The 24,794-nt window shown below is 32.5% G+C and overlaps 1 protein-coding gene across 1 annotated transcript in view; it reads left to right on the top strand.

The window, feature by feature from the left end:
- LOC129220798 (zinc finger protein 45-like) overlaps window positions 1-24,794 on the top strand; it is a 58,109-nt gene that overhangs the window by 904 nt on the left and 32,411 nt on the right. The window contains exons 2-4 of the mRNA XM_054855229.1: window positions 2,132-2,191; window positions 5,655-5,807; window positions 10,151-10,249. Of these exons, the coding sequence (XP_054711204.1) occupies window positions 2,132-2,191; window positions 5,655-5,807; window positions 10,151-10,249 (312 nt within the window). The remainder of the gene's footprint in view (window positions 1-2,131; window positions 2,192-5,654; window positions 5,808-10,150; window positions 10,250-24,794) is intronic.

Raw genomic sequence — 24,794 nt, 5'->3', positions numbered from 1 at the left:
CTGTTAAACATTGAAAATTGTGTTTGTGTTTTGAAGTCTCTTTTCAACTGTACTAAATAATGTTTTTGAAAATCATCCTTTATTTTAGTACATTTTTACCACAAATCCAGAGTTTCATGTACAGTGAAATACCATTAGAACAAACTTCAAAGGACAAGAAAATTTGTTCATGGTTACGGGAATTTCATTGTAATGGAATTCAAGCAATCTAACAGCAATGGATGGGGCAATCTAGGGACTAAAAGTATATCTCGTTGTATTGGTATTTGTTATAATGGCATTTCACTGTATATATATATAAAAGAATTCAACGGTTTCGTGAATAACTAAGAAAAAAGTATTTCTTTGTCTAACTTCCTAGTCTAAGTTGAATTTAGCTTTCCAATTTTCTAAACAAATGGATGTTACTGCTGGTGATATCTTTACTAATAATAAAGTTGAAAGTCTCTCTTTCCGGATCGCTCTCTATCTGTCAGGATCTCTGTGATGCTCATAGTACCTAGACTGTTCCTCCGATTTTCATTAAATTTGGCACAGAAATAGTTTGTAGCATAAAGGTGTGCACCTCGAAGCGATTTTTCAAAAATTCGATTTTGTCCTTTTTTATTCCAATTTTAAGAACATTTTCCCGAGAAAAATTATCATAAGATGGATGAGTAAATTGCCAAGTTATCATACTGTGGAACCTTAACATGGGCAAGCCAGTTGGCGAGAAATTCATCATACATTATTTGTAAATATACCGGCGAACCAAAAGACCCTTTAATTTTATACTGCAGGCAAAGCCGTGCGGGTGCCACTAGTGTATAATATTCTGAATGAGTTCTGTTAGAAATCTAATTATTAAGAATGAATTTAAAAAAATAATGCAACTAAAACAATTGGTAATTCATGAATTATGCTTTCTATTATTTTTACTTGCTTTTGAAAGAATACAGATATATCCCACTATACATGATTACATTCATATATACATGAGCACATTTCCTTCATAGCTAGCTTCTTTGTATTACACCATCTTCTTTTACCTTTATATTACACTGCAAATTTCAGTCTTTTTGTATTATAGGAGGAGGGACCCAAAAGTAACCAGATTTTGTTCTAAAATATTTATATATTAGTTTATTCACACAATTTCTTTTGTCTCTTTCAAATTGTTCCCCCTTAGATGAAATGCACTTGTTAATTCGTTTTTTCCACTGTTAGAAGCTCCGCTGTAACTCTTTAACTGTGACCATGTTCAGTGCCCGTTGCAAAGCAGTTTTTACAGCCTCTACATCATCAAAATGCTACAATTTCAGAATTTTTTTCGTGCTCGGGAACAGAAAAAGATCACAGGGGGCTAGGTCTGGTGAAAACGGGGGTCGAGGAAGGACTGGCCACCTCTGAGAGACCAAGTAGTGGTTAATTGTGAAGGCTAAGTGTACAGCAGCATTATCATGGTGAAGGAACCATTCTTCCGATCGCCCGCGGGAGCTCCAACTCACTCTTGTTTCTTCTAAAGTTTCATCAATTGTAAAACCACGAATCTCGTTAATTTTTTGGCAGATTTTTTCAACGTTTTCATCATTTTGAGACGTTAAAGGGCGCTCAGAACGAGCATGATCTTCAACACTCATGCATTTTAAAGTCCCAAACCACTTGAAAACTTGTGTACCGCTCATAGAATTGTCCTTGAAAGCTTGTTGAACCTTTTTGTAAGCTATTCCATTGCCGACTTTTCAAGCACGAAGCAAAATTTCAAGCTTACAGTTTGTTTTTTCAAATTTGCCATAATGAGTTCGCAAGCAGAAAGCAACAACACCCGAGAAAACTAACACTACGATCAGACGTTATCAACTACACTGACGCCACTTGCACAGCTGGTTTGTGAAGGTCTCTACTTAAGCCATCTAGCTGGAGAACTATACTACATCTAGAATTGGCATCTCACCATTAGTCCGGTTTCTTTTGGGTTCGCCCTCATATTTGATGGAATGTTAACCAACATTGTTTTTTATTGCTTTCTATTTGAAAATTATAAAATATTTCATTTTTTGGGAGGGGGGGGGGGGGGGAATAGTTTTTAAATTGAAATAGCTTTAAAACAAATGTTCTTTTTTAAAAGTTCTCATATTTTTTTCTCTTCTAGGATTTGATGGATTACTTGACAACATGGGAATAGCTTCAATGAAAATTTCTATGCATCAATGTACTGAATGCAATTATTCGACCATTCATAAGTCTAACTACAACAGACACATACGACTTCATAAGGGAGATAAACCTTTTGTGTGTACAATTTGCAGTAAAAGTTGTAGTTTAAAGGAAAATCTCAAAAAACATATGATGATTCATGGTGTGGGGAACTCGTTTCAATGTTCCATATGCTTTGAAATGTTTAAACATAAACGAGAGTTGCAGAGGCACTTTTCAGTACACAGTGCTGATGGTTAATAAAACTTGTTGTCTAAGATAAAAAACATATGCGAAATATATATGTAGCTTTGTTATGTACAGATACTCCTATTTTTACTGCTGCAGTAGTTCTTTCTATTTCATTGACTTTTGAATATTATCTTCAAAATAAATTTTTGATCCTTATTTTAATCCCTATTTTTTTAGGTACTTTTGCATGCATATAGTGATTATGCATTTCAGTTCTCCTTTTTAGCTTGGCTTTAGTAAATGATATATTTTTAAAGCTAAGTATGAGTTATTGTTTCAAATAATTGCTACATAAACAGTTACACATGCCTTTCATATTGGAAGTTTTTTCCTTATCTGCTGCATATTGATTTTGTTTTATTTGCTTGCATGTGAGATTTATTATAAAGAAAAATATATGTTATATCATACCCAAAAAATAGTTTTTCAGCAATTATTCGTTTTTTCTTTTTTTTTTATGATCGGCAATGAATCATATTGTATACTTTTATCTAAATACTTTAAAAAATAACTTCTAGGTAAAATTATTCATCATCAACAAACAGTTGTGTAAAAGATATTGCAATAATGCAATTGCTGTCGTGTATTATCTAGCTTACTTTTCATATATGTATAATCTAGGCTGAAAAGCTTCCTTGGATATATGCTTTTTGCAGTTTACCCTCTGATTCTGTCTTTTCTTTTTTCGTTCCACCTTTCGTGGAATATTTTTAGACACCTTGTTGTTTCTCAAAAGTTCACCCATGTCTACCCTAATGCATGAAATAAGGAACATTGGAATTTGAAGGTATTTCCTTGAGGAGTTAAGACAATCTGTTCCATCTCTAACGAGAAAGACTTAAACTGTTGAATTCATAGTTCTCGTTTTCAGTCATGTACAATGCTAAAACATCAGTTCTAGAATAAGCAATGCAACAGCTTGCTACTGAAAGATTAAAAAAAAACCTACTTTTGTTTTAGCTCAATTTCTCGAAATTGAGCTAGCTTTTTTGGATGTCTGGTTCGTTTTTGGCTGTTTTTCAAATCAAAAATTTAGAGAGCAAATAATAGCTCCGTGTAAAATTAATGCAGTCAGATCCCGACTTACGCGAGGGATGCGCTCCAAGACCCCTCACTCAAATTAAAATTTCGCGTTGTGGAACACCGTATGTTGAAATTCTTTTTATAAGCATACCTAATTACGGTGAAGCACCTTTTATAAGTTTCTCTTTTATACGTTTTTATCAATTATATGTTTTTAAAATTGGTCCCTGTAGAGTCTAATACACATTAACCTATACCTATTATACGTTTTTTCATTTGTACGCTTTTTTTGTACAGTCCCTTCAAAAATGTATAAACGGTGCTTCACTGTATTTCAGACATGTAGTTAACACCCCTCAAATTGTTCCAAACCATTTCTTAACTATATATTACCGTATCTTTTATAATGAAACCAAATTTTTACTGTATTTTTGGAAAAGCGTTACTATATAACATAAATTACTGTTATGAAGCACAAAATCTGATTGTTTTCATGATGTTTTTATTTTGCTCAGACACTACTCTGCGAGCCTCTGTATTAAATCTAAGTTCTGAACTTTTATCGAGTTCCTTTTCTTGAATTTTAATTGTACGTGTCAAACAAATTAATTGTACAATTCACTCATACCTAATTGTCGTGCTACCTTCGCAGCACTTTTCAATAGTTCAAGCATGTATATAATCTTGACCTTTTCTTTAATGGTCTGAAACATTCTCCTTTTCTTTCCGCTTTTGCCAACTTGGATGAAAAAGCGCATTTGAGAGCTCTTCTATTTTATCAACGTTCATATGTAGAACAGAAAAAACAAAAAGTTAAGAATCGGAGCGGTTATTTGTATAAACTAAAGCAAAGTGCTGTTTAGACTAATACAGTGTGTGAACTTCTACTTTCAGTGATGCTAAAGGGATGAAGGTCCATTCACAAAACCTATATTTAGTGCCAACGAAGCTTATTCTAACGCTCCGCTGCCCCTTTCCAAAAAAATTCATGCTGCAGGCGAGCAATTTGCCTCAGCAATAAAAAAATTAATTACTCAAGAAAAACTCGCGTTATAGCCATTTCGAGTAAATCGTATCGCATTGTAGCGGGATCCGATTGTAATGTCAAGATGGCATACTAAAGGAAACATTAAGAAAAATAGTTTTTGTGCAAGGTGCTGTGTTAATTTTGTGTAATTCCTGTTTTAAGTTCCAAGAAAATTCTGAATTTTGTGATTGATATTCTACACTGTATTTGCTGTGTAAAAATTGTGGTTTTGTTATGCTTTTTCATGTGACTGTTTTGTGTGCTTAAAAGTTGTATTTGTTTTGTAATAAGCATGAAAGGTAAAAATAGCATACTACTTATAATGTTATCCAAACTGAATAAAATGTTGTTACTGAACTGGAAAGCATTTGTGGTCATATAGTAATGTTGGATTGCATTTTTATGTTATCTATCATCTTATTGATGTTCAAAACGTTTTTTCTTACGTAGTGCAAATGTATTAGCAAGTCATATTGCCTATTATCACTTATCTATTATTATTTATTTATTTATTATTATTATTATTATTTTGAGTGATAAGAAGTTTTTATAAAACAACTTCCTAATAGAACACATTGTATTCTAAAGAAGAAAAAACTAAGAAAATTAAAATTTGAATTCATGATCATTTGTTCCCAAACAGTTTTTTGCAGTTTGATAAAACAAACAAAAGGTGTTTTTGTAAGGATTGGACTTTTTATGCTTTGTTGCTTCACTCTGATTTCTTCCAAAATTTTATCATTTGTCATGGCATAGCCTATTAAGGCTCTTGGGCCAGAAAACCTAATTCAACTAATCACCAATCCTCAAAAATTTCCAAGATAAGTGAATGAATTTCCACTAATCTTTTTAATCATTGCATTTTTGTTTGAAATATTTTGAAATTCATTAATTAACAAAAATTTAGAAAGATAAGAACATTCATGGAATATCTTTTGTAATTGTATGTTTATTGAATGAGTGTAAATAAGACTATCCTATGCTGTACAATTTATAATTTTAATTGTAGCTTACAATTGAGACAGATAAGATTAACATAAAAACAAAAATTGTCAAATTAATTTAGATTAATTCTTCCCAAAGGTGTGTTTTAAAAAATCCCAAACTAGCTGTGTGCATAGAATATTATGTATTTTCCTCTAATCTAATATTTTTACTAATAAATTTTCTTTTGCAGGCTATGAGCCATATCAAGACTTGAAAGGATTAAAATTTCGAATTTTAAAGCGTACATGCACAGTTTGTCCATACTCGACCTATGACAAATCAAACTTTAACAGACATCTTCGATTACACAGTGGTGATCGACCATATATTTGTTCAGTTTGTGGTAAGAGTTGCAGCTTAAAAGAGAATCTTAAAAAGCATTTGTTTTCACATAGAGCAAAATATCCCTATTTGTGCTCCATCTGTCTTCAAATATTCAAATGTGAAAAACAATATCAGTCGCATTATTTGTTGCATAATTTGTGATTTAACATTTAGTGTTATAGTTTTAAAAAAAGTAATATATTACACTTACTTATAAAATTATTGATTCTAATAAATTTTTGAACAGAGTAATCTGTTAAATGCTGTGTCAGTATGATTTTCATAAGGGTTAACATGGGTTCTTTTTATGTCCGTAGAAATTATGTATATATATCCCCCTCTCCCCATCATTGTGTTTTTTATTTGGGAGGTAAATGAAAAACAAAAGTAAAAATTTACAATCCGAAGTAAACATTTTCCTGAATAATGCCAACATTCCTGGCCACTTATGCTCTGGGGTTTGCAAGGGAATTTATTTTAAACTCTCCCTGCTAATACACATTAGGTACAACATGTAATAAATTCTTTTTTGCATATAATTTGGTAAAAAAAGGGGCATTTCAATTAGGCGAAGTATTGGAAATGTATGTAAAAGTATTATTTTGAAAAGAAGTTGTAAATTAAATTTCATAACTTTAGAATCTGGTTCCAGTTTGGCTTTCGAACTAAAGCTTTTTTACCAAATAAGTGGTTGACTGAAACTTAAGATTTTAATAACAGTTGAAAGTTTTTTCCCTGAAATATATTGATACCATAAAGTTCAGGCTGCTTGTCATATCTATCTGTCATCTATACCTGAGTTTGATTCTTGCAATTTCCCAGATATCAGATCCTCTGCTTTTCTTCTCCCCATCCCTGGAATGGGCATGGGAAAAACCTTACATTTATCTCATGATGTTTAGTCTCAAGTCTTCAGTCTTTAAAGAAGGGGTTAGTTGCAGAAAGTAAGTGATTTTTATGTTTCATTTTTAAGCTGAACACTGGCAAAAAGTGGTTTGCTTGTTGTGTATTATCACATAAATTTGCATGTCTAGCAATATTATGATTGTTTTCTTAAAAAATATAGTTAGTTCTACTAAAAATCAAGGTATATAGTTACACAAGTGATTTTCAAAACTTGAAACCCATCTTGTAATATTTTGTGGTTCAAAATTTTTTTTGTTGTTATAAAATTATAAGGTTTCTGTAATTAACAGTTAAAATATTAATTGATCTATTAATGTTCAATGCAGTACTTATTTAGTTAATATGAGGTATGTTTTGATTTTAAACATTTGATGCAATCGTTGAAGTGCATGCTGGGTGAAGTGAATTGGACTAAGTGAAATAGAGAGAAAGTTAGTTCATTTTATTTACTTATTCATTCATTTTATAAATCACCATCGTATTCATGCACTAATTAATTTATTTGCATTATTTCATTTATTAATTCACTTATTCATTCATTCACTTATTTTCTTATTCATTAACTATTTGATTCAATATTTATTAATTCATTTGTTTTATAAAAAATATTTTAAATAAAAAAAAAAAAATTTTAATTAAAAAATATTTATTTTTTATACTACCCCCTGTGTGAAAAAAGTTAAAACTTTTCCTTTTTTGAAGGTACAAATTTGTTGCCAAAAACAAAGATTTTGAAGCAAATTTTATTATAAAATGCATTTTTAATTTTTTATATATTGTACTTTTCAAAACAAGTTTCCATTTTGTTAATCTTGAAAAAAGTAAGTTATCATAAGTATGTCACTTTGCCCCACATTCCCTCATTAATAATAATTTTAGGACTACAAGTAAGTTATGTGGTGCCCACATCAATTTTATTTTTAACATCATGTATATGAAGACTTCATTAATGCTTTCTTACTTTGCATAGTTTGTGTAACACTCAAAGTTTTTGTAGGCTGCAATATTTTGCGTATTAAATCATTTTTTAATTACATTTGCTTTGAAAACTAAAACTAAGAGCATTTTTGAGAAATATTAGTATTTTTATCTGCATGCTAATTGTTTTGTGGTTTACCTTTTATGAATTAAATGCTAGAAAAAAAAGGAAAAAGGTTTACTTCTTTGACTATCTTGCTTTTTTTGTTTTTTCTGAGATGTATATTTAGTTGAACAATATGTGTGAAGTGTGAATTTCTGATTTCTAATTGGCCATGATCTGATTCATTTTATGATGAACTCTATTAATATATATTTTTTTAAATACTCAATAAACAGTTATATGTATTTATATTTGTGTGATGGCTTTTGATTGGTGTATTTTATCAGAAGCTGAGTGAAGTGGAATCATGTTTCATAGATTTGTATTTTCATTGCAAATGATAGATTTTTGTTTATTTGATACCTAGTTCTCTTTGTTTGCTTCTAAAATTTGATCTTGCATTGATTGTTGTTTAATCATTTATGTAAAAAGTTTATTTTTTCAGGGTTGCTCACCTGAAGGGGGGGGGGGTCTCTCACGCTTGAGGATCTTCATGGTATTTAAGGGGTGGCAACCCTGTATTTTGGATAATTCTCATTTTGTATTGATTATACAATTACCGGGGGTGCCAATCACCCTCAAAAGCAATGGTTTATCCTACGCCATGCCCCCTTCCTCCCCGCCCTGTTTTGAGCATCAGAATTGATATGCTCCCAAGGGTATGAATATGAGCATGATTCATGTGCTTATATCATTCCCTTACTATCATAACTCATATTCTCTAAAAAAGTTTCATAAATTATTTTTATGTGGTTAAATTTCATTTATGAGGGAGGGGGTCATGACATGGGAGGCCTTTATAGCATTTAAGAGTGCCATTGCTCTTGGGGGTGTGGGATTCTCTGCAGTGCATCTATGCCAATTAAATTCTTACCTCACATGTTAATCAGTTGAAAGAAGTTTTAGTCATGTGTACTTGTTTGTACAAGTTGTTGATAATGAACAATGAACCCTATGAAGCAAACATAATTGTCAGCCACATTATCACTGATTCAAGACTTGATTCATTACGTGAACAAGATGATAAAATGACTAGCTACAAGTACAAAAGGGATAATCAGCAATAGGATCTATCTCAAGTAGACTGTCATTGCATATCAATGAGCCTAGAGTGACAAGCTGCAAGTTACTGTATCTTCTTTAAAGCTGTACATAACATATGTTTTAAAAGTTTTTTTTTTTTTTTTTGAGTGAAGCCTAAATAATTAGAAATGATAATGTCTGATTCTGCCATCTCAGCAAAATTTTAATCATTATTCATTCCTATAAACGTAAACAGCTAAATCATGTGACTCGACCTTAATCACTATATATATATATTGATCCTTTTAAGCTTGAAATCATGATCGCAATAAGAAAATCAACTTATCAACTTTATAAGTACAAAATGCATTTCAAAGTAAACAGCACTTTAAAAAAATGGGAACACGGGCTTATTTTATTAATTTAGCGAAACTTTTATTTTCATCAAAAAAGTCTCCTTAAGACTCTATTTAGCACTTGTACATGGTCAAGAAGCATGTTAATGCATTTTAGGTTGTTTGCAAGAATGTTCTTTAAAATGTTGGTGCAAGGCTTTTGAATAGCCTCTACATCAGTACAGCACTTTCTTTGCATCTGCAAATGAATTTTTCCAAATAGGTAGAAGTTATACAGTACTGGATCAAGTGAATGCAGTGCGCAGTTAATGGTGAAAATATGATTTTGCCATTAACTTGAGAGTGATTTTTTTGGATTGATTCTTAAGTGTCAATTTATCCAGAACACAAGGGCCTATTTACTCCTATGGATAACACCATCTTCTTCATAGCTATTCTCTACTTTTTGTTTTATGGAGTTCGTCAATTTGATGGTGAGACATCCATATCTCTTTCTAAAATTTAAACATTTTCCTTCTTTGACCACAGAGAAAGGCTAAATTAACTATACCACCGTCAGAAACTTAATCATATCTCCTTCAAAAAATTTTTCTTGGCCAAGCCACTGCTACTTGTAAATTTCACTACAAGGTAATATTTCATTGCCATAACTTTGCTTTATCAATTAAAGTGTTTTGGTAAAAGTTGTTTGTTTGTTTTTTTGTTCAATAGGCATTTTGTAAATGTTTTGTATGAACGATATGATGACAAAAGTTATATTAATTTTCCCCAATCACAAAAGGTCTAAACATGTAAGTAAATAAATTATCTGCTCTGGCTCTCTTAAAAAAGGTCTGTTTGAGTTTTGTGAGTTAGCGAATGTAGGTATTTCTTGCTGTTATTTCAGGTTTACCCTCCAGATTTACTTGCATTTGTTCAAAATTTATCGTAGGTAAGGAGAAAAAAAAGTTACTTTAGGGTATTTCCAATGTAAAAATTGTTTTCAATCTTATCTAGGTTTTTCTAGACTTCAAGTGAGAAATGAATCTGCTGCTACTAAAGGTCTGTTGCCTCCACAAGCTGCCACAACATTTGCTTCAGGGTATGCTGAAGGAAGTAAGACAAATATTTTGAAACCACAGATGAGTAGCGACTCCTACCGGCTTTTCACTTGTGAAATATGCTTCAGACCTTTCAAACTGAAAGGAAACCTCAATAATCACATGAAGATTCACACAGGCGAACGTCCTTTTAAGTGCAGAACGTGTGGTAAAGCATTTGCCAGAAAATGGGACCTTAAAGTTCACTCAATTATTCATGCAAAATCACCTTGAAATATGCATTCTTGATAACATTGTTGTGTTTAAAAAAAAATCTATGTGTATAGTGCTATTTCTTTTCTCGTGTTCAGTATTAACTTTGTAATGAATGAAATCTTTTTTTCTTTCTTTCAAAATATTTTCTTTACTTAGTGGCTGTATTGCATTATTTTAAATGTGAATAATTTGTCAAAATTAGATTTTTTGCATATGAAAAATTGCTAAATTTGTGTTGACAGGTCAGAAAATGTTTTGTTTTTTATTTAAATGACAATAAATTCGAAACTATTTGTCATTGTCATGTTTTTATGTTTTTCATCAAAATGTGTGAAATGATTCAATTTTATGCTGAAAAAGAAAGTATGGTTATTGTTAAGGAACAATAAGAAACAGAAGGCAAGACCAGAGTTGTAAAAATTTGATTTATCTTTATTTTTATACCTGTTCACGATGTAACTCTTAAAATTTCAACTTACATAAAACTATTTTACATATAGTTAGCCATAGTCGTCGTTTATAGCAGGGCCTTATACAAGGGGGAGGTTTATAGGGTTCAAACCCCTTCCGAAAATGTTCATAACTATTTTAAATAATGCTTTTTGTTCATCATAAAGATTTCTCAACAAATGAGTTTGGGAAAACCCTCCCCGAAACAAAAGTCTGGTTACGGCCCTGGTTTATAATAACAACTCTGTTATGACCAGGATTGTAAAATCGGAGTCGGACCGATTTGGGGGCAAAGGATTCGGGAGTGAAAGGTTTAAAATTTCTTGAGTCGGAGTTGGTCATTTCCCCCCAAAGTCCACAACTTTGCCAGTGCTTGCAGAGTCCAAGTCGAAATAGAAGTTGGAATGATTTTGAAGTATAGGAGTCGGAGTTGAAGGTTCTAAAATGCTCGCAATCGGTTATTTTCCCTCTCACTCTACAGCCCTGGTTATGACATCAAAAAATTGCTGTCCTTTCAGTTGCCCATAAACAGTAATGATAATCATCTAACATAGCATTTGGTTATTATCATATATATTCTGGGACCTTCGATGACATCACAACAGAATTTCACTATTTATAATGATGTATTAATACCTTTTTGCTGAAGATACAATTAAGCTCCCTTATAATAAGCCCTTATTTAAAGAGAGAATCCACATTAAGTGAGGAAGCCAAAAAATTTTGGTTGCTGCAATGTTAAATCTTTTAGGAGCGTCCAAACTAAAGCAGATGAAAAAAGTAAAAAAAAGAGACGAAGGAGAAGAAATTGCGTGTGAAGCTGAGCCATCCTCAACAAACTTAAAGGTTTTTAATGCGCAGAAAAACTTGTAACTTTTTTCAAAGCTGCGCAAATGACATTGTTTCTTTCGTGCTAAATATACCTCGAACAACAATAACATAAGAAAGATACTGACATAGTTTGAAATAAATTAAATACTTTGGTACTGTACAAAAATAAAAGACAAACAAAACAAATACAGGGTGTTCCAAAAAAATGTATATGCTCTTTGAATGATTTTAATGGCCACAATTTTTATCGGTTTTCAACTGTGATGGCTTAAAATAATGTCTGAAGCAGGAGTAAAAGTTTTCAGTCTTCATTTAAAAAATCAAAGTGCTGTGAAATAGAATACGATAAAAGTATAAATAATCTGTGAATGAGTGAAATTTGAGAATTTGACATAATTTTGCTTTATTTTATTTAATCATACATTTTTCTTTGAGATATTTTGAATGTAACCAAGGATCAACACAGAAAAATGATCAGATTTCCGGATTTTTGTAAATGTTGTATGTAAATGTTCCATGCATTTTACACAATTTTAGATCACGGACAGTAAAATATTTTTAAAAAATCACCTTTCTTTACATTTTAAAGTACAATTTTCTATATTTTTCATACTATTACATGTGTAGGAAAAGGTTAAAAACTTGTTAATTCATTTAGGAAGTGTTGTTGGCTAACACTCGTACATGAGAACACTCACCCATTCATTTGAGTTATTAAAAGTCATTATTGATTAATATATGTAAAAAGAATTTGTGGGTTTCGCACCAGGTTTTTTTTTTTTTTTTTTGCAAAGCTAAAAACAGCAAGGGAAAAAAATCTAGCTGTTACCCGTGCTCTGAACTAATTTTGTGGCTAACTTTCATAAAAATTGATAGAATTGTCTTGACTTGTGAACCACAAATAGGCAAACATACTCTCACTTATATTATTTGTCAAGGTTTTGTGCTATTCAAATTTTGGAGTTTTGAATTGAAGTCACGATTACTGTATTTATATTTTCCTCTATGCAGCCAAACCATAGCTTTCAATTTAAAATGAAATGACAAATGAAAAACTTTAAGAAATAAATATTTGGTTGAACCGTTTTCCTGAACTTTGATTTACTTTTATAGGTTCCAGTGAGTATTCAGAAGTGCATTTGTCAGAACTAAATCTTAATGTACTTAAATGTTCAAACTGTGCTTACATGACTGCAAGGAAAGACCATTTCAGAACACACATGCTTGTTCACACTCGTGAGCGACCTTACCTTTGCAATGTTTGTCATAAAAGTTTCAGTCAGAAAGGAAATCTCCGAACCCATTTGAAAACCCATACTGGAGAAAAGCCATTTGGATGCCCTATCTGTCAAAGACGATTCTCCCAGAAACATTCTATGTTAGAGCATTATGGCTGTCATCTGAAGTAACTTGTTTTTATTTATGTTTTTATTTATTTTACTGTTGCTGTAACTGCTGTTAACACTTTCAGACGTGGCGTCCGGTATACCGGACGTGAACTTTAAACAGCTGCTAATCATTTATTAATTGAATAAATTACGCAATTTTTTTTCATAGTTAACTCTTTACAGTCTGCTTATTATTATCTGTGCAACAATTTTTCATTTTGAGATTGACAACATTAAGAAATAGGGATTGGGAGAATGGGACTGGCCCATTTTCCCAACCACAGATTCTTGTCGCAAAAGGGAGGGTTTTTTTTTTCTGATATTTTAAGAATATATAATTTTTAATTAATCATTTCAAATGCTTATATTATGTTTTGTTATTGTTTAGAGAATATTTTACAAAAAAATGTGTTTGATATTTCATCGTTTTTTTAATCTGAAATATGTATATTGGACGTCTCATAACTCTTTTAATTTTCACCTATAAACTTGAAATTTTGTCTATAAGATACTCTTTACCATAGTACTCTGTCTACCAAATAAAAACATTTTTGGTTGACTATTTCAAAATTCCGTGTGTAAACTTCCATTTACATATTTCTATTCTAACGATTTGTTATAAAATGCACCCATAAATAATAGGAAATCCTTTTTCTAAATTTCAACAAAAATATTTTATTTAAAAGTATTTTGTTGTTCTCTTATGTGTTACTTATATTTATGCATCATTCTTTGCAACTAATTTACTGAATTTTTATGATGAGGTTGCTATGGTTTCATCTAACAAAAAGTATATACAGTCTACTCCCGATTATCCGTGCTAATCACCAGGCTGCGTAGCACAGATAATCAAAAAACACGGGTAATCCGAAAAATCCTTTAAGGAATATGCAGGGTAACTGTTTAAGGTCAAAATTATAAAAAACTAAATAATATATATATATATACTCACACAAACCAAGAACTTTTCTTCGAAATTTATTGCTTAAAAAAATCGGTGATACATTTTTTTTCTTACTGCAATTATTTCTCCGTAATCGTAACCTCTTTCACTCATGTAATCCAATAAATGTTCCACAGATGGTAGAGTAGTAGAATGTGAAAATGTATTTTCTCCGTGTTCATCTTCGTTTTCGGTATCATCACTTGCGTTTGATTCAGTAACTAGTTCAATGATATTTTCGTCAGTTAGACATTGAAATCCTGATTCACATTCGTCGCTTTTAAACCACTCTTCAACATTTTCAGCGTCAACTGATTCAAAACCTTTGATTTCCTTAACTTCCTCAGTGATGTTATCGATATTATCTTCGGCAATCGAAGATGATTTTTCATCCAATGACTCTTGGATGGCCCCTAATGGACAATGCAACAATAGAACACATGAGGGTAGGACACGTGTCCAATTTGCCCTCTGTGCACGAATAGTACGGTACGCTTCGTATTACCTTGATTTTAGCGCCTGAAGGAGGCTTTAAAAAAGTGTAATTCCGAAATGATGCACGGATAATCCGCACACAGATATCAGGAGTATATTGTAGCTGTTGTTTTTATTGACTTTCAAGAAGCTTTTGATTAAGTTCCACAGGTTGCTATTTAAAAAGACTGGTTTATAGCAGTCGGTTACCGCCCGTAAACCAGGGCTAAGGCCTGGGCTAGAACTACATGCAATATACCAGATAGCCCATTCTGACTGCAGATTCGTTCTTAGTAGAACTGATCAGTCTGGATTAGTGAATAACCAAGCTGGGAGAAGATGTCATCTCATTGAAGTTAAGGGTGCCATTAAACTGGTAGATAAAGTAAATTTATCTCATCAGCGAGTTATTAGTATTCATCAGTCTCAGACTGATGCGTTCTAATAAGAACAAAACTGCAGTCGCTGGATGTGATAACTGGGCTGTCTGGTATATTGCATTTAGTTCTGCCTTAGATCTGGCTTAGGGGTGGTAACTTACGAGTTGGAGATAATTCTTGATAGTCTAAAAGTAAACAAGCCTGGTTGGCTTAAAATTTTTGATGTAAAAGAAATTCTGATACCAAACACTGGCAATTTGTCATTTAGTAACTTAAATTGGCTTATTTAAATGTTTTCTTGCTATTGTATTTCATGTTTTTATACATTAAATATTAGGACTCGACCGATGCATCAGCCTGGCCGATGCATCGGCGCCGATGGTTCAACAATTTAGCCATCGGCATCGGCGGCAACTTGCAGGAAACATCAGCCCATCGGCCTTAAAAACATCGAAAAGCCGATGGAACTGGCTGATGTTTTCGGGGAAAAAAAAACCTTTGCTGTTTTACTTTTTAATGCAAAGTAAAGGGAGTTATTGTTTACATATAAAATTATTTGCTTAAACTTCAGTATTAATTTCTATTTTAGTCACCCCTGAAAGAGTTTTTAGTACTGCATTCAGGTACCAAACAAGTTAATTATTGCGTTGTTTCTTGCGGCTGGATGTACGTATGTATCTCTCATAAGTCATAACTCAAAAATGGTAAGCTGTAGAAAGGTTAAAATTTCACTTGTGGGGTGTGGTACGTTCCAGTTTTGCACTTCCCTTTTTATTTTCAATCAGGTGTTCTAAGAAGTCTATTTACTCTTTTTTTGTGGCTATTATTTACTTATTTCAATACAAAACTGATATAGCGTCTCAGACTGACGATCATTTGGTGATACACTCTATAACAAAAAAATCGACACTCCTAGAACGAGTGATCCTATTGATACGAAAATTGGTGGATAGGAAGACAATGCACAGAATAGTAAATTATTAAATTCTTAGAACAATTGAATAACTTGTGTCAGAGTTACAGTAACAAGTTCAATAAGTTATTGACCCACCTCTAGCCTAGATACAAGCTTAGACACAACGTGGGAAACACCGATAAAGCTCCCGAAGGTTGTCCGCCGGTATTTCCGGCCAAATTAGCTCCAATTATCGGGCGAGGTTATCAACATTCCTTGCCAGATGCAATCGCCATCCCATCATATCCCAGACATGCTCGATGGGAGAGAGATCTGACGATCTGGCAGGCCACGGAAGAGTTTGACAAGCTTGCAGACAGTTCATATCAACACATGCCGTATGTTATCTGGCATTGTTCTGCTGAAAAAAAGCCGAGGGTACTGCAAAAGGAACGGCAACAAAACAGGTCTTAATATGTCGTCGACGTTCTGCACTATGCAGTAAGTGTACTTCTAATTACGGCCTAAGGGGTTAAGTTATCAAAGGAAATGGCACCCCAGACCATAATGCATTGTTGAGGGCCAGTGTGGCATGCAAGAGTGAAACCAGGATCCCTCCTCTGCCCTGGGTGTCTCCAAACACGTCTTCAATGATCGTCATGACACAGTTGGAAGCGGGATTCGTCGCTAAAGACTGTACATCCCCAGTCGGCACCATTGCAACTTGATCGAGCCATGCACCACTGTAATCTGGCTCCGCAGTGTGTAGGCGTCAGTGGCAGGTGGCATAACGGTCGGCGGCGAGCGTAGATTTGGTTGTCCCAACCGTCTGTAAATGGTCATGATGGACACTGGTGTTTCGGTTGAACGTCTGATGGTTCATAGAGATGAAGAAAGCGCTGTGACAGCTGATCAGACAATCACTCTGTCATCACGATCTGTTGTGACCCTAGGTCGACCGCTAACATCTTGATGCTGAACTCTGCCATTTTTCACCCATCCTTGCCAGCATCTTTGAATCGCCACATCGCTTCGACTCAAATGACGAGCGATTCTCCGATTTGACCAATCGGCCTCTTTCAATCCAATGATATGATCTCGTTTAAACTCTGACATGAGCTCGTAATGAACACGAACTATGCGACGAGGCATTTTTAAGTTGTTGAAAGGTAATCTGAATCGCAATCAAACCGAAAGTTTTAACAACTGTTGAAGAACCTCTCTTTATATACATCTGCTGGATGCACAGTTTCGATACGCTGGAGATCGAACTATTCATTCATTGGACACCAAATTTTAATCATTTGTACACCTAATCGAAACAATCATGCGTACAAAATTTCAAAGCAATCGGATGATTGCTTCTTGATGCGTCGATTTTTTTTGTTACAGAGTGTATATTGCCGAATTGGAGACCATAGAAACAAATCTGAAATGGCGAAACCGGTTTTGGTGTCATTTTGTTAGCTTCCCATTGAACCGACGGTAACTTTTAGAACATTTGCGTGCCCCTCCCCCTCAATGTATTTCTGAAATCAAACTCTAGTTACACTTTCAAGTTGTTTAAAACTAACACCATCCATAAAATTAGAGATCTTTTTTTCAGAAATAATCTATTGTTTAGGAAGAATTTAGAGCATTAATGTAAGAAATTGATTAAAGACGTTTTGAATGGTGACATAATTCGGAAATCAAAGGGACTTTTGAATTTTTTCAGGGTGGCGACAGATCAGGGAAATCAGGGAGATCAGGGAAAAGTCAGGGAACTTTATTAATCAGGGAAAAGTCAGGGAAATATCAGGGAATTTTGAAAAAATAACAAAAAATCAGGGAAAATTTATTTTATGAAGAAAATATTTTTTTTTTTTTGCTTTACAAAATTAAGTACTCTAATTCCCTACGCATTTTCTGCCAATGATCTGTTAAAAAAAAAAGTAAAATTAATGAGGTGTGATTATACACTGCCGCATATTTGTGCATCTTTTTTCCTCAACGTCAAAGTATTGAATCTTACTTATTAACCAAAGGATGAACTTCCTAAGATTGCTTCTGTGTCTGTTAGGTTGTTTATTTTACCTAGCTTGAAATTTCCTTTTACGCTTTCAATGCTATGTAAAATAAACAACCATACAGGCAAAGAAGAAGCCTTCATTAATGCCTTAGCTTCTTTGCCTTTATTCCGTTGTCTTGAAGTGATTAGCGTACTGTAATCACGATCTCAAGAAGAAATCTTTGGTTTTTGAATTAATACTATAAAAGCTTAAAAGTTATCACTTCTTTGCATTTTCAATTTAATTGCTAAAACTGAACTTTCAATTAAAAAAAACTTTGTTTTTTGCCGTTATACTATTTGTTGCCACCACAGATTATAAAGGTTTTCTTTTCTTCAGACTTAAGTGATTCTTTAATTTTATAACCAAGTTGTATTCTTTTATATGTTTTGAAATTAACTAATTGCTTTTTTTTCCTTTTTTTTTTCTTGCATTTCAAAGTTTTTTGTTACAAAAGCAATCTAAGATTTTTTTTTTTCATTACATACTGAAATGATTTTAAATAGAGTTAACTTGTGTACTTAAGAAAATTTTTTTATATTGTTAAAATGCTGTATTCATTCATTAAAACCTATGTTCTTGATTAGAGAAAAGCTCCCTATGAATGGATGTCAAATGGTTTCATCTGTTTTGCATAAATATTCTTTTCTTTCACTATTACTTGTTATTCTTGCAATTATTATTAAACTGTTTCAAAACTTAGTTCAAAATGACTTTAATTACTTTTTAGTTCTATCTTAAATACACATATGTTTTTAAGAGTAATTTTAATAGTTTCTTAAAATTCTCATGCTAAGTGGTTTCTGGAAGTGAAGTATTTTTTTTTTTAATTTTCTATAATCTTTCCATTGTAGAAAAATTAAATGTACTGTTTTGTATGTCCCCCCCCCCCCCACCAAAGATTGACTTGATATATTTTTTTAACCATTTTATTTAAAAAAAATTAACATCTTTTGAAAATATATCTTTAGTTCAACAACTTTACACAGCTTAAAACGTTAAAAATACTGCATTTTATACAGATATACAATGGATTTCAAGTAGAGCAAAGAAAGAAAACTATTATCATTGGTAACGTAAATCAGGGAAATTTGGTGAACTTAATCAGGGAAATCAGGGAAAAGTCAGGGAACTTTTTTTCACAGTTCCTGTCGCCACCCTGTTTTTCTTCGGAAGTGCTGAAGTCGACTCAGAAACTCTTCTGAGGCGTTGGTGGTAGCAGTTGTGTACTAAACAAATGAGGCCGAAGTTGGGAACGAAGTTTAATGTTGTGAGTTACTCGAAAATCAGCGGGTGATCCCCCCCCCCCCCCCCCGCACCTCCCTTGTCGTTTCAAGCATTTCTAAAATATTTAGCGATTATTTATTTTGCTCAAGAAATGTCATTTTGCGTATTTCTCATTCCTGTTTCATCTTTATTTCGTAATGCGCCATCTTTTTTGCATCATTTATAGCGATCGATTTTTTTTTTCTATTGTAAGTAACTATTTTCATGTATTTTTTTATAAAATCAATGGACGAGTTATTTTTGTTTTCATCATATTCTTAATAATGTCATAGAAAAGTTTTAAGGATTTTCTATTAAGCAATTTTTTAAATTTCAGCAAATTATTGTTAAATTAAAAAATTTACTTTGAACTTGTTTGTAGTGCTTCTTAAAAGATTTTAATCAATCAAATTGTTAAATATTATGTATGCAAGCATCAGATCAAGTAGTATATGTATTCAGTTCTTATTAACTTGGAGTAAATTTCGAGTTTGTTTATTGTAGCTGCGTTTTAAGAACCTCACTCTTTTCATGGCTATTTCTTTTTTCAGAAAAATTTATGTCACTGTTATAGCTTTTATGAAAAATGCAAATTTTTCTATTCATAAATTTTAAATAGGTACAAAAATATTCCTATTATGATTTAATATTGTAATTTACCTGTTACCTTTTTTGGTTAATTTCATGACTAAAAAGTGTCTACGTGCAATCTTTCCACTCTAATTGCGTAATTTGTTAACGGTTTTATATTTTTATTCTTTTTTTTTTGAAAGATTAAACAACATAACTTAAAGTTTTTTAACTATCTATAGTGTACATAATCCATACATTATTACAATATTGCTGAAATCTTAGTTATATGTTCAATTAAAAAAAAAAAAAATCAGTTGGTTATTGAACAGTGTCTTTGTTTTTCTTACTTTTTTTTTTTTTTTGGCTGTTGTTCTTTCTCTATCATTATACAACAGTCAGAAAAGAGAAGCATAACTACATCCTATATAGATTGAACGTAGTACAATTCAAAATTTCGGGGACAAGCTGTATAAAACTTTACCCAGAGTAGTTCACATTACCGAAGCACATGCACCTTCAAAGAGTCACCTTGAGGGACAAAGTACTTCTGCCAGTGTTCATATAACTTTTTGAAACACTCTTGGAAGCCTTTTTCGCAACCTACTATGATGCAGCTTTATCTTCTCCTGACGGAAGAAAGTGGCGTCCATACAAATGTTTTTTTTGCTGGGAACAGGTAAGAGTCACACGGAGCGAAGTCCAACAAAACGTTATGTTGGTATTTGTTTGTCATATCAGAGCATTGATCAATCAAACTGTGCATCCTCAACATGAAAGTTGCCTTCTTCCCCACGATGAATCTAAAGCAGCAGTGTCTTACAGGAGGTTGCGAAAATGGCTGCCAGGAGTGCTTCTAAAAGCTATACGAACGTTGGCAGAAGTGCATAGTCGTTCAAGGTGATTATTTTGTTGATAAATGTGCTTCGGTAATGTGAACTATTCAGGGTAAGGTTTTATATTGCTTGTCCTCGAACTTTTTGTTCATACTATGTACGTATGAGTTTTCAACTTACTATTTCATAATGTTTCTGAGTGACGCAAGTTTACGCGTATGAAGACATCACAAGAGAACTTGCGATAATTAACTAAGGAGGTGTTTAAAATGAATATTTTGGTCATCTATATGTTCTTAGGTACATATGCGTGTACAGATGTGCCGAAAAAACTTTTGAAGTTAATTGGGTGATCTTAAAATAGAAATTAGGTCGAAATTTGATTTTTTCTTTGTTTTTTGATTACAAGTCTTTATTCGTAGAAAGGAAGCAAAATGAAATGAATAAATGATCCTTTAAATCCCTGACAATGTTATTAGTTTATTTCCGTTAGTTTTTTTTTTTTTTGCCATCGGCCAGCGGCATCGGCAATCAGCCATTTGGAGAAAAACAATCGGCCATCGGCCATCTTTGAACAATCGGCCAACAATCGGCATCTGCCCATCGGCCAAAAAATGCCATCGGTCGAGCCCTATTAAATATAGTGACATATTATCAATCTATATTGTCATTTTACTGATTAATTTGATTTTGTCAAAACATGGCAAATGGTATATGCTTTCTCATTCAATTTTTGATATTTTATAAATATTTCTTTTTTTTTCTTCAAATGAATTGAAGTTTATGATACAGTGTGTCTGATGCAAATTCAAAATAAAAATTTCAAAGTATCAATGTAAAAGGCTTCTTATCTTCAATTTTTTATATGCATTACAAATATTTTTTTTTTTTTTTTTTGTGAGTAGAAACGAAATATCAATCTCGTTTTTGAAGGATTGAGAGATTGCTACCTGAAATACACTATTCAAGTGCAGTTGTATTTAAGCCGAGCACTCAAAAAAACTAGTTCATGAAATTCATTTCGTGAAAAGCAATTAAGAACCGACAAATTTAACTGCTACTTTTTTGCCGAGTATGATGAAGTTGTTTATATTCATTAAGGTAGTTTCATGCAGTTAGTTAGCAGTTTCATAACTTTTGTCTCTAAATCTAATTACGGTAGTTTCGGGAATAAGCGCCTCACCCAGGGTAAGCGCCGTACATTCCATAAGCGCACACCCAACATTAAACAACTTAAAAGCACAAACAGTAAAGAAAGCTGGATTAAATGTAAATAAAAAATATTTTTTTGTTTCTCGTTAGTTTTTTTAACTAACAATAATGAAATATCTTTTAAAATCCCCATTTTGTACTTTTTGCCTTTGGCATCCCTCGATTGGCCATTACTTTCAATGTTTAATTTATCCAATTTACAACAGCAAACACATCTCTCGTCAATGCCAAACTCTCTGGCAGCAATAGGATTTGCAATTGCTTCTGCCTTTATTACCTTAAACTTAAGGGCTGCAGTATAACTTTTCAATCGCTTAGGAGCCATTTCAAAAGCAACTTTGAAAAAATTCCATAAAAAAAGATAAGCTAAGAACGACTTGTGAGGGGGTGGTAAATTCCCTTTACAAATCTAGGCATCCATCCCCCTCCCTTACTAATACTTTTTGCTGCCTCCTCTCCCTGACCCCCTTCGCTCCAATGTGATAAGGCTTACTCGCTCACGTGGATCAGCGCTTCTCTCAGTGAAAAACATGCAATCGCTGACTCACCTTCCCTCCCCCTCTTTGCTTTATTTGTCGCCCAAGGTCTAAAGATTTCGCAAAATAAAAGGAAAAGATGTGGTGCCATCTATTAGCAACATTTTCAACTTTTTTTTTTAATTTGAAAATAAAAAAGACATCCACCGCACTCGTTATATGTGCCTCACCGCCAATTTTTTTACTATTTTTCTTGTATGCGGAATCGCTCTCATTCCGGAAAATACAGTATATATTTTTAGGAACTAAAATATTAATAATAGATTGAGAAATAACACATAAGTTGATAGTTTTTAAAATAAGAATAAGAAAAATTCGTAAAACAAGCCTAAAAAGCAGAACTAATTCAAGACGGACAGAGTCTGGAGTGCGGGGGGGGGGGGGGTACAAGTTAACAGATTTACTTTTTTAAAACAAATTTACAGTTCTTGGGGCAGTTGTTAAGAATGAAGGTCTGAATATTTATGTAAAATAAAAGAGGGTGAAAAAACAGAGAAAATTTTGTTAGAGAACTCAAATTTTGGTGAGAAAAAAAGTGTTTCAGAAGCATATTTTAAGAAATTACACTACTTTTCAGTCAGAAAATAGTTAACAAACTCATTACAGGAATAAATAATTGTGAAAAACATTGGTGATTCATGTAAGGTGCAAAGTAAAGATTGTAACAATTTTATGTGTTTTTTTTTGCAACTGAAGTGAAAAGTTTTGATTGGAACTTATACATCACATAAAAGACTTCATCCCACTCAATCCATTGGAGCCATATAAATGTTTTTACTAGAAATAATCATCCTGGAAGTTTGCACTCCAAACATGATATAAAAACTGGGGACAAGCATAAATTGTTTTTTTTTTTTTTTTTCATCAATACAATTCATTTTTTCTAAAACAAAAGTCAATTCTCATAGATAAACATAAAACATGTTCCTACATTTTGTATTTTATATGCTTTATAATGCACAGGATTTTTTTTTTTTTTTAATTTGCTTTTTGAACATCTGACAGTTGCTGACATGCTTTTGAATCGATGAAAAGAGTTCTAGTGTCAAAGATTCAAGTAAAACCTCGAAATTTTATCATGGATTGCATATGCAACAAAGTTCACTATATGAAAACTGTTTTTTTTTTTTTTTTCAATTGGAAGTGCTTGTAAAATTCATCTAAATTAGCACTTTTCCTCATTTTTAGATATAAATAAGCACAAAAATGGAAATGCAAAAGTGCATATCCTCATTTGCAAACATTTGTAAAGGTTGTTCTGACTTTTTCTCACATTCAAGCTTCTGGTGGTGAAAGAGGCATTTCCATGAACAAGAAAATTAATAAAACAAAGGATGGGTCAAAGATGAGTTTGAAACTCAAGTTTCACTTGGAGTAATAAAAGACTGAAAGATATAGCAGACAATTCAGATGTACATAAAGAAATCAAATGAACTTCAATTACAAAGCAACACAATTTAGAGAACAAATAAGAAAGCCTAGAAGAAATGGAGGGGGGGGGGGGGGTTGTGGGAATTGATCACTTTAAATCCTGTAAAAGTTATGACACAGTCTGTGCTGCTCCTAAAACCCAATTTTTCTTTAAATTCCGCTATTGAGTTTTAGCGTCACTAGTGATTAAATGACCTCTCTTTCTTCTATCTTTTAAACTTTTTACTTCAAATTTTAGTATAACAATTTTCTTGTATGGTATTAAGTTTTCTGAAAGGATTTTTTTTGTATATAAAGAAGTACCTCCTTTAAGGGACAATTTTTTTTTTTCTGGTCCCAGGGTCATTGAATAGGGACCTCCATTTTTTTGCCTCTGATTAAAGAAAACTAGGCTAAAGGAACAATCGGAGAGAAAAAATACAAAAACTATAGATAAATGAACTTAAAATATTGAATTTACTGGGGTTCAAGGTTTGCTTTTTGTCTAAATTTTACTGGTGAAAGCTTGGCATCAATATACAGGGTGTTTCTGAACTGTTGGACAAGTCTTTAAGGGGTGATAATACACATAAGGACAAAAATATAATGGCCAAACGTATTCCGAAGGAGATAGGCGCCATTAAAGTTTAGGGTCCAAAATTTGAAATGATCATAACGAACGGAAAAATTGGTTGATTCGTTTGCGGTTTTCACTAAAATTTTTTTTTATCAACATTTTCTTGAAAATAAATCTTGAAGATGTAGTTTAAAAAATGCCGATAGAGGGCACTTTGAACTTTGCAGTAACGAGCAACTATTTTTTACCACTATTTTTGAATCTCGTTAGATTTTTTCTAATGCTTGAACTTAAATTTTCAGCTCAAAATCAGAATCATTGGGCTTGATTAAGTTGCACAAACTGAATTGTGTTCAGAAGTTGAAATATTGTCTCACAAAAAAATACATTTGCCCAGAAGGAAACTTACGATCTTAACGAAAATTAAATTGAATATTACCTATAACAAGATAAGGAAATGATTACAAATTCAGAACAAAAGATTGTTTTATCAAGAAGTTATGACACAATAAAGGTTACAAAACCG

The sequence above is a fragment of the Uloborus diversus genome, chromosome 4 (assembly GCF_026930045.1).
Source record: "Uloborus diversus isolate 005 chromosome 4, Udiv.v.3.1, whole genome shotgun sequence".
NCBI lineage: Eukaryota > Metazoa > Arthropoda > Arachnida > Araneae > Uloboridae > Uloborus > Uloborus diversus.
This window is presented reverse-complemented; position numbering and strand designations above follow the sequence as displayed.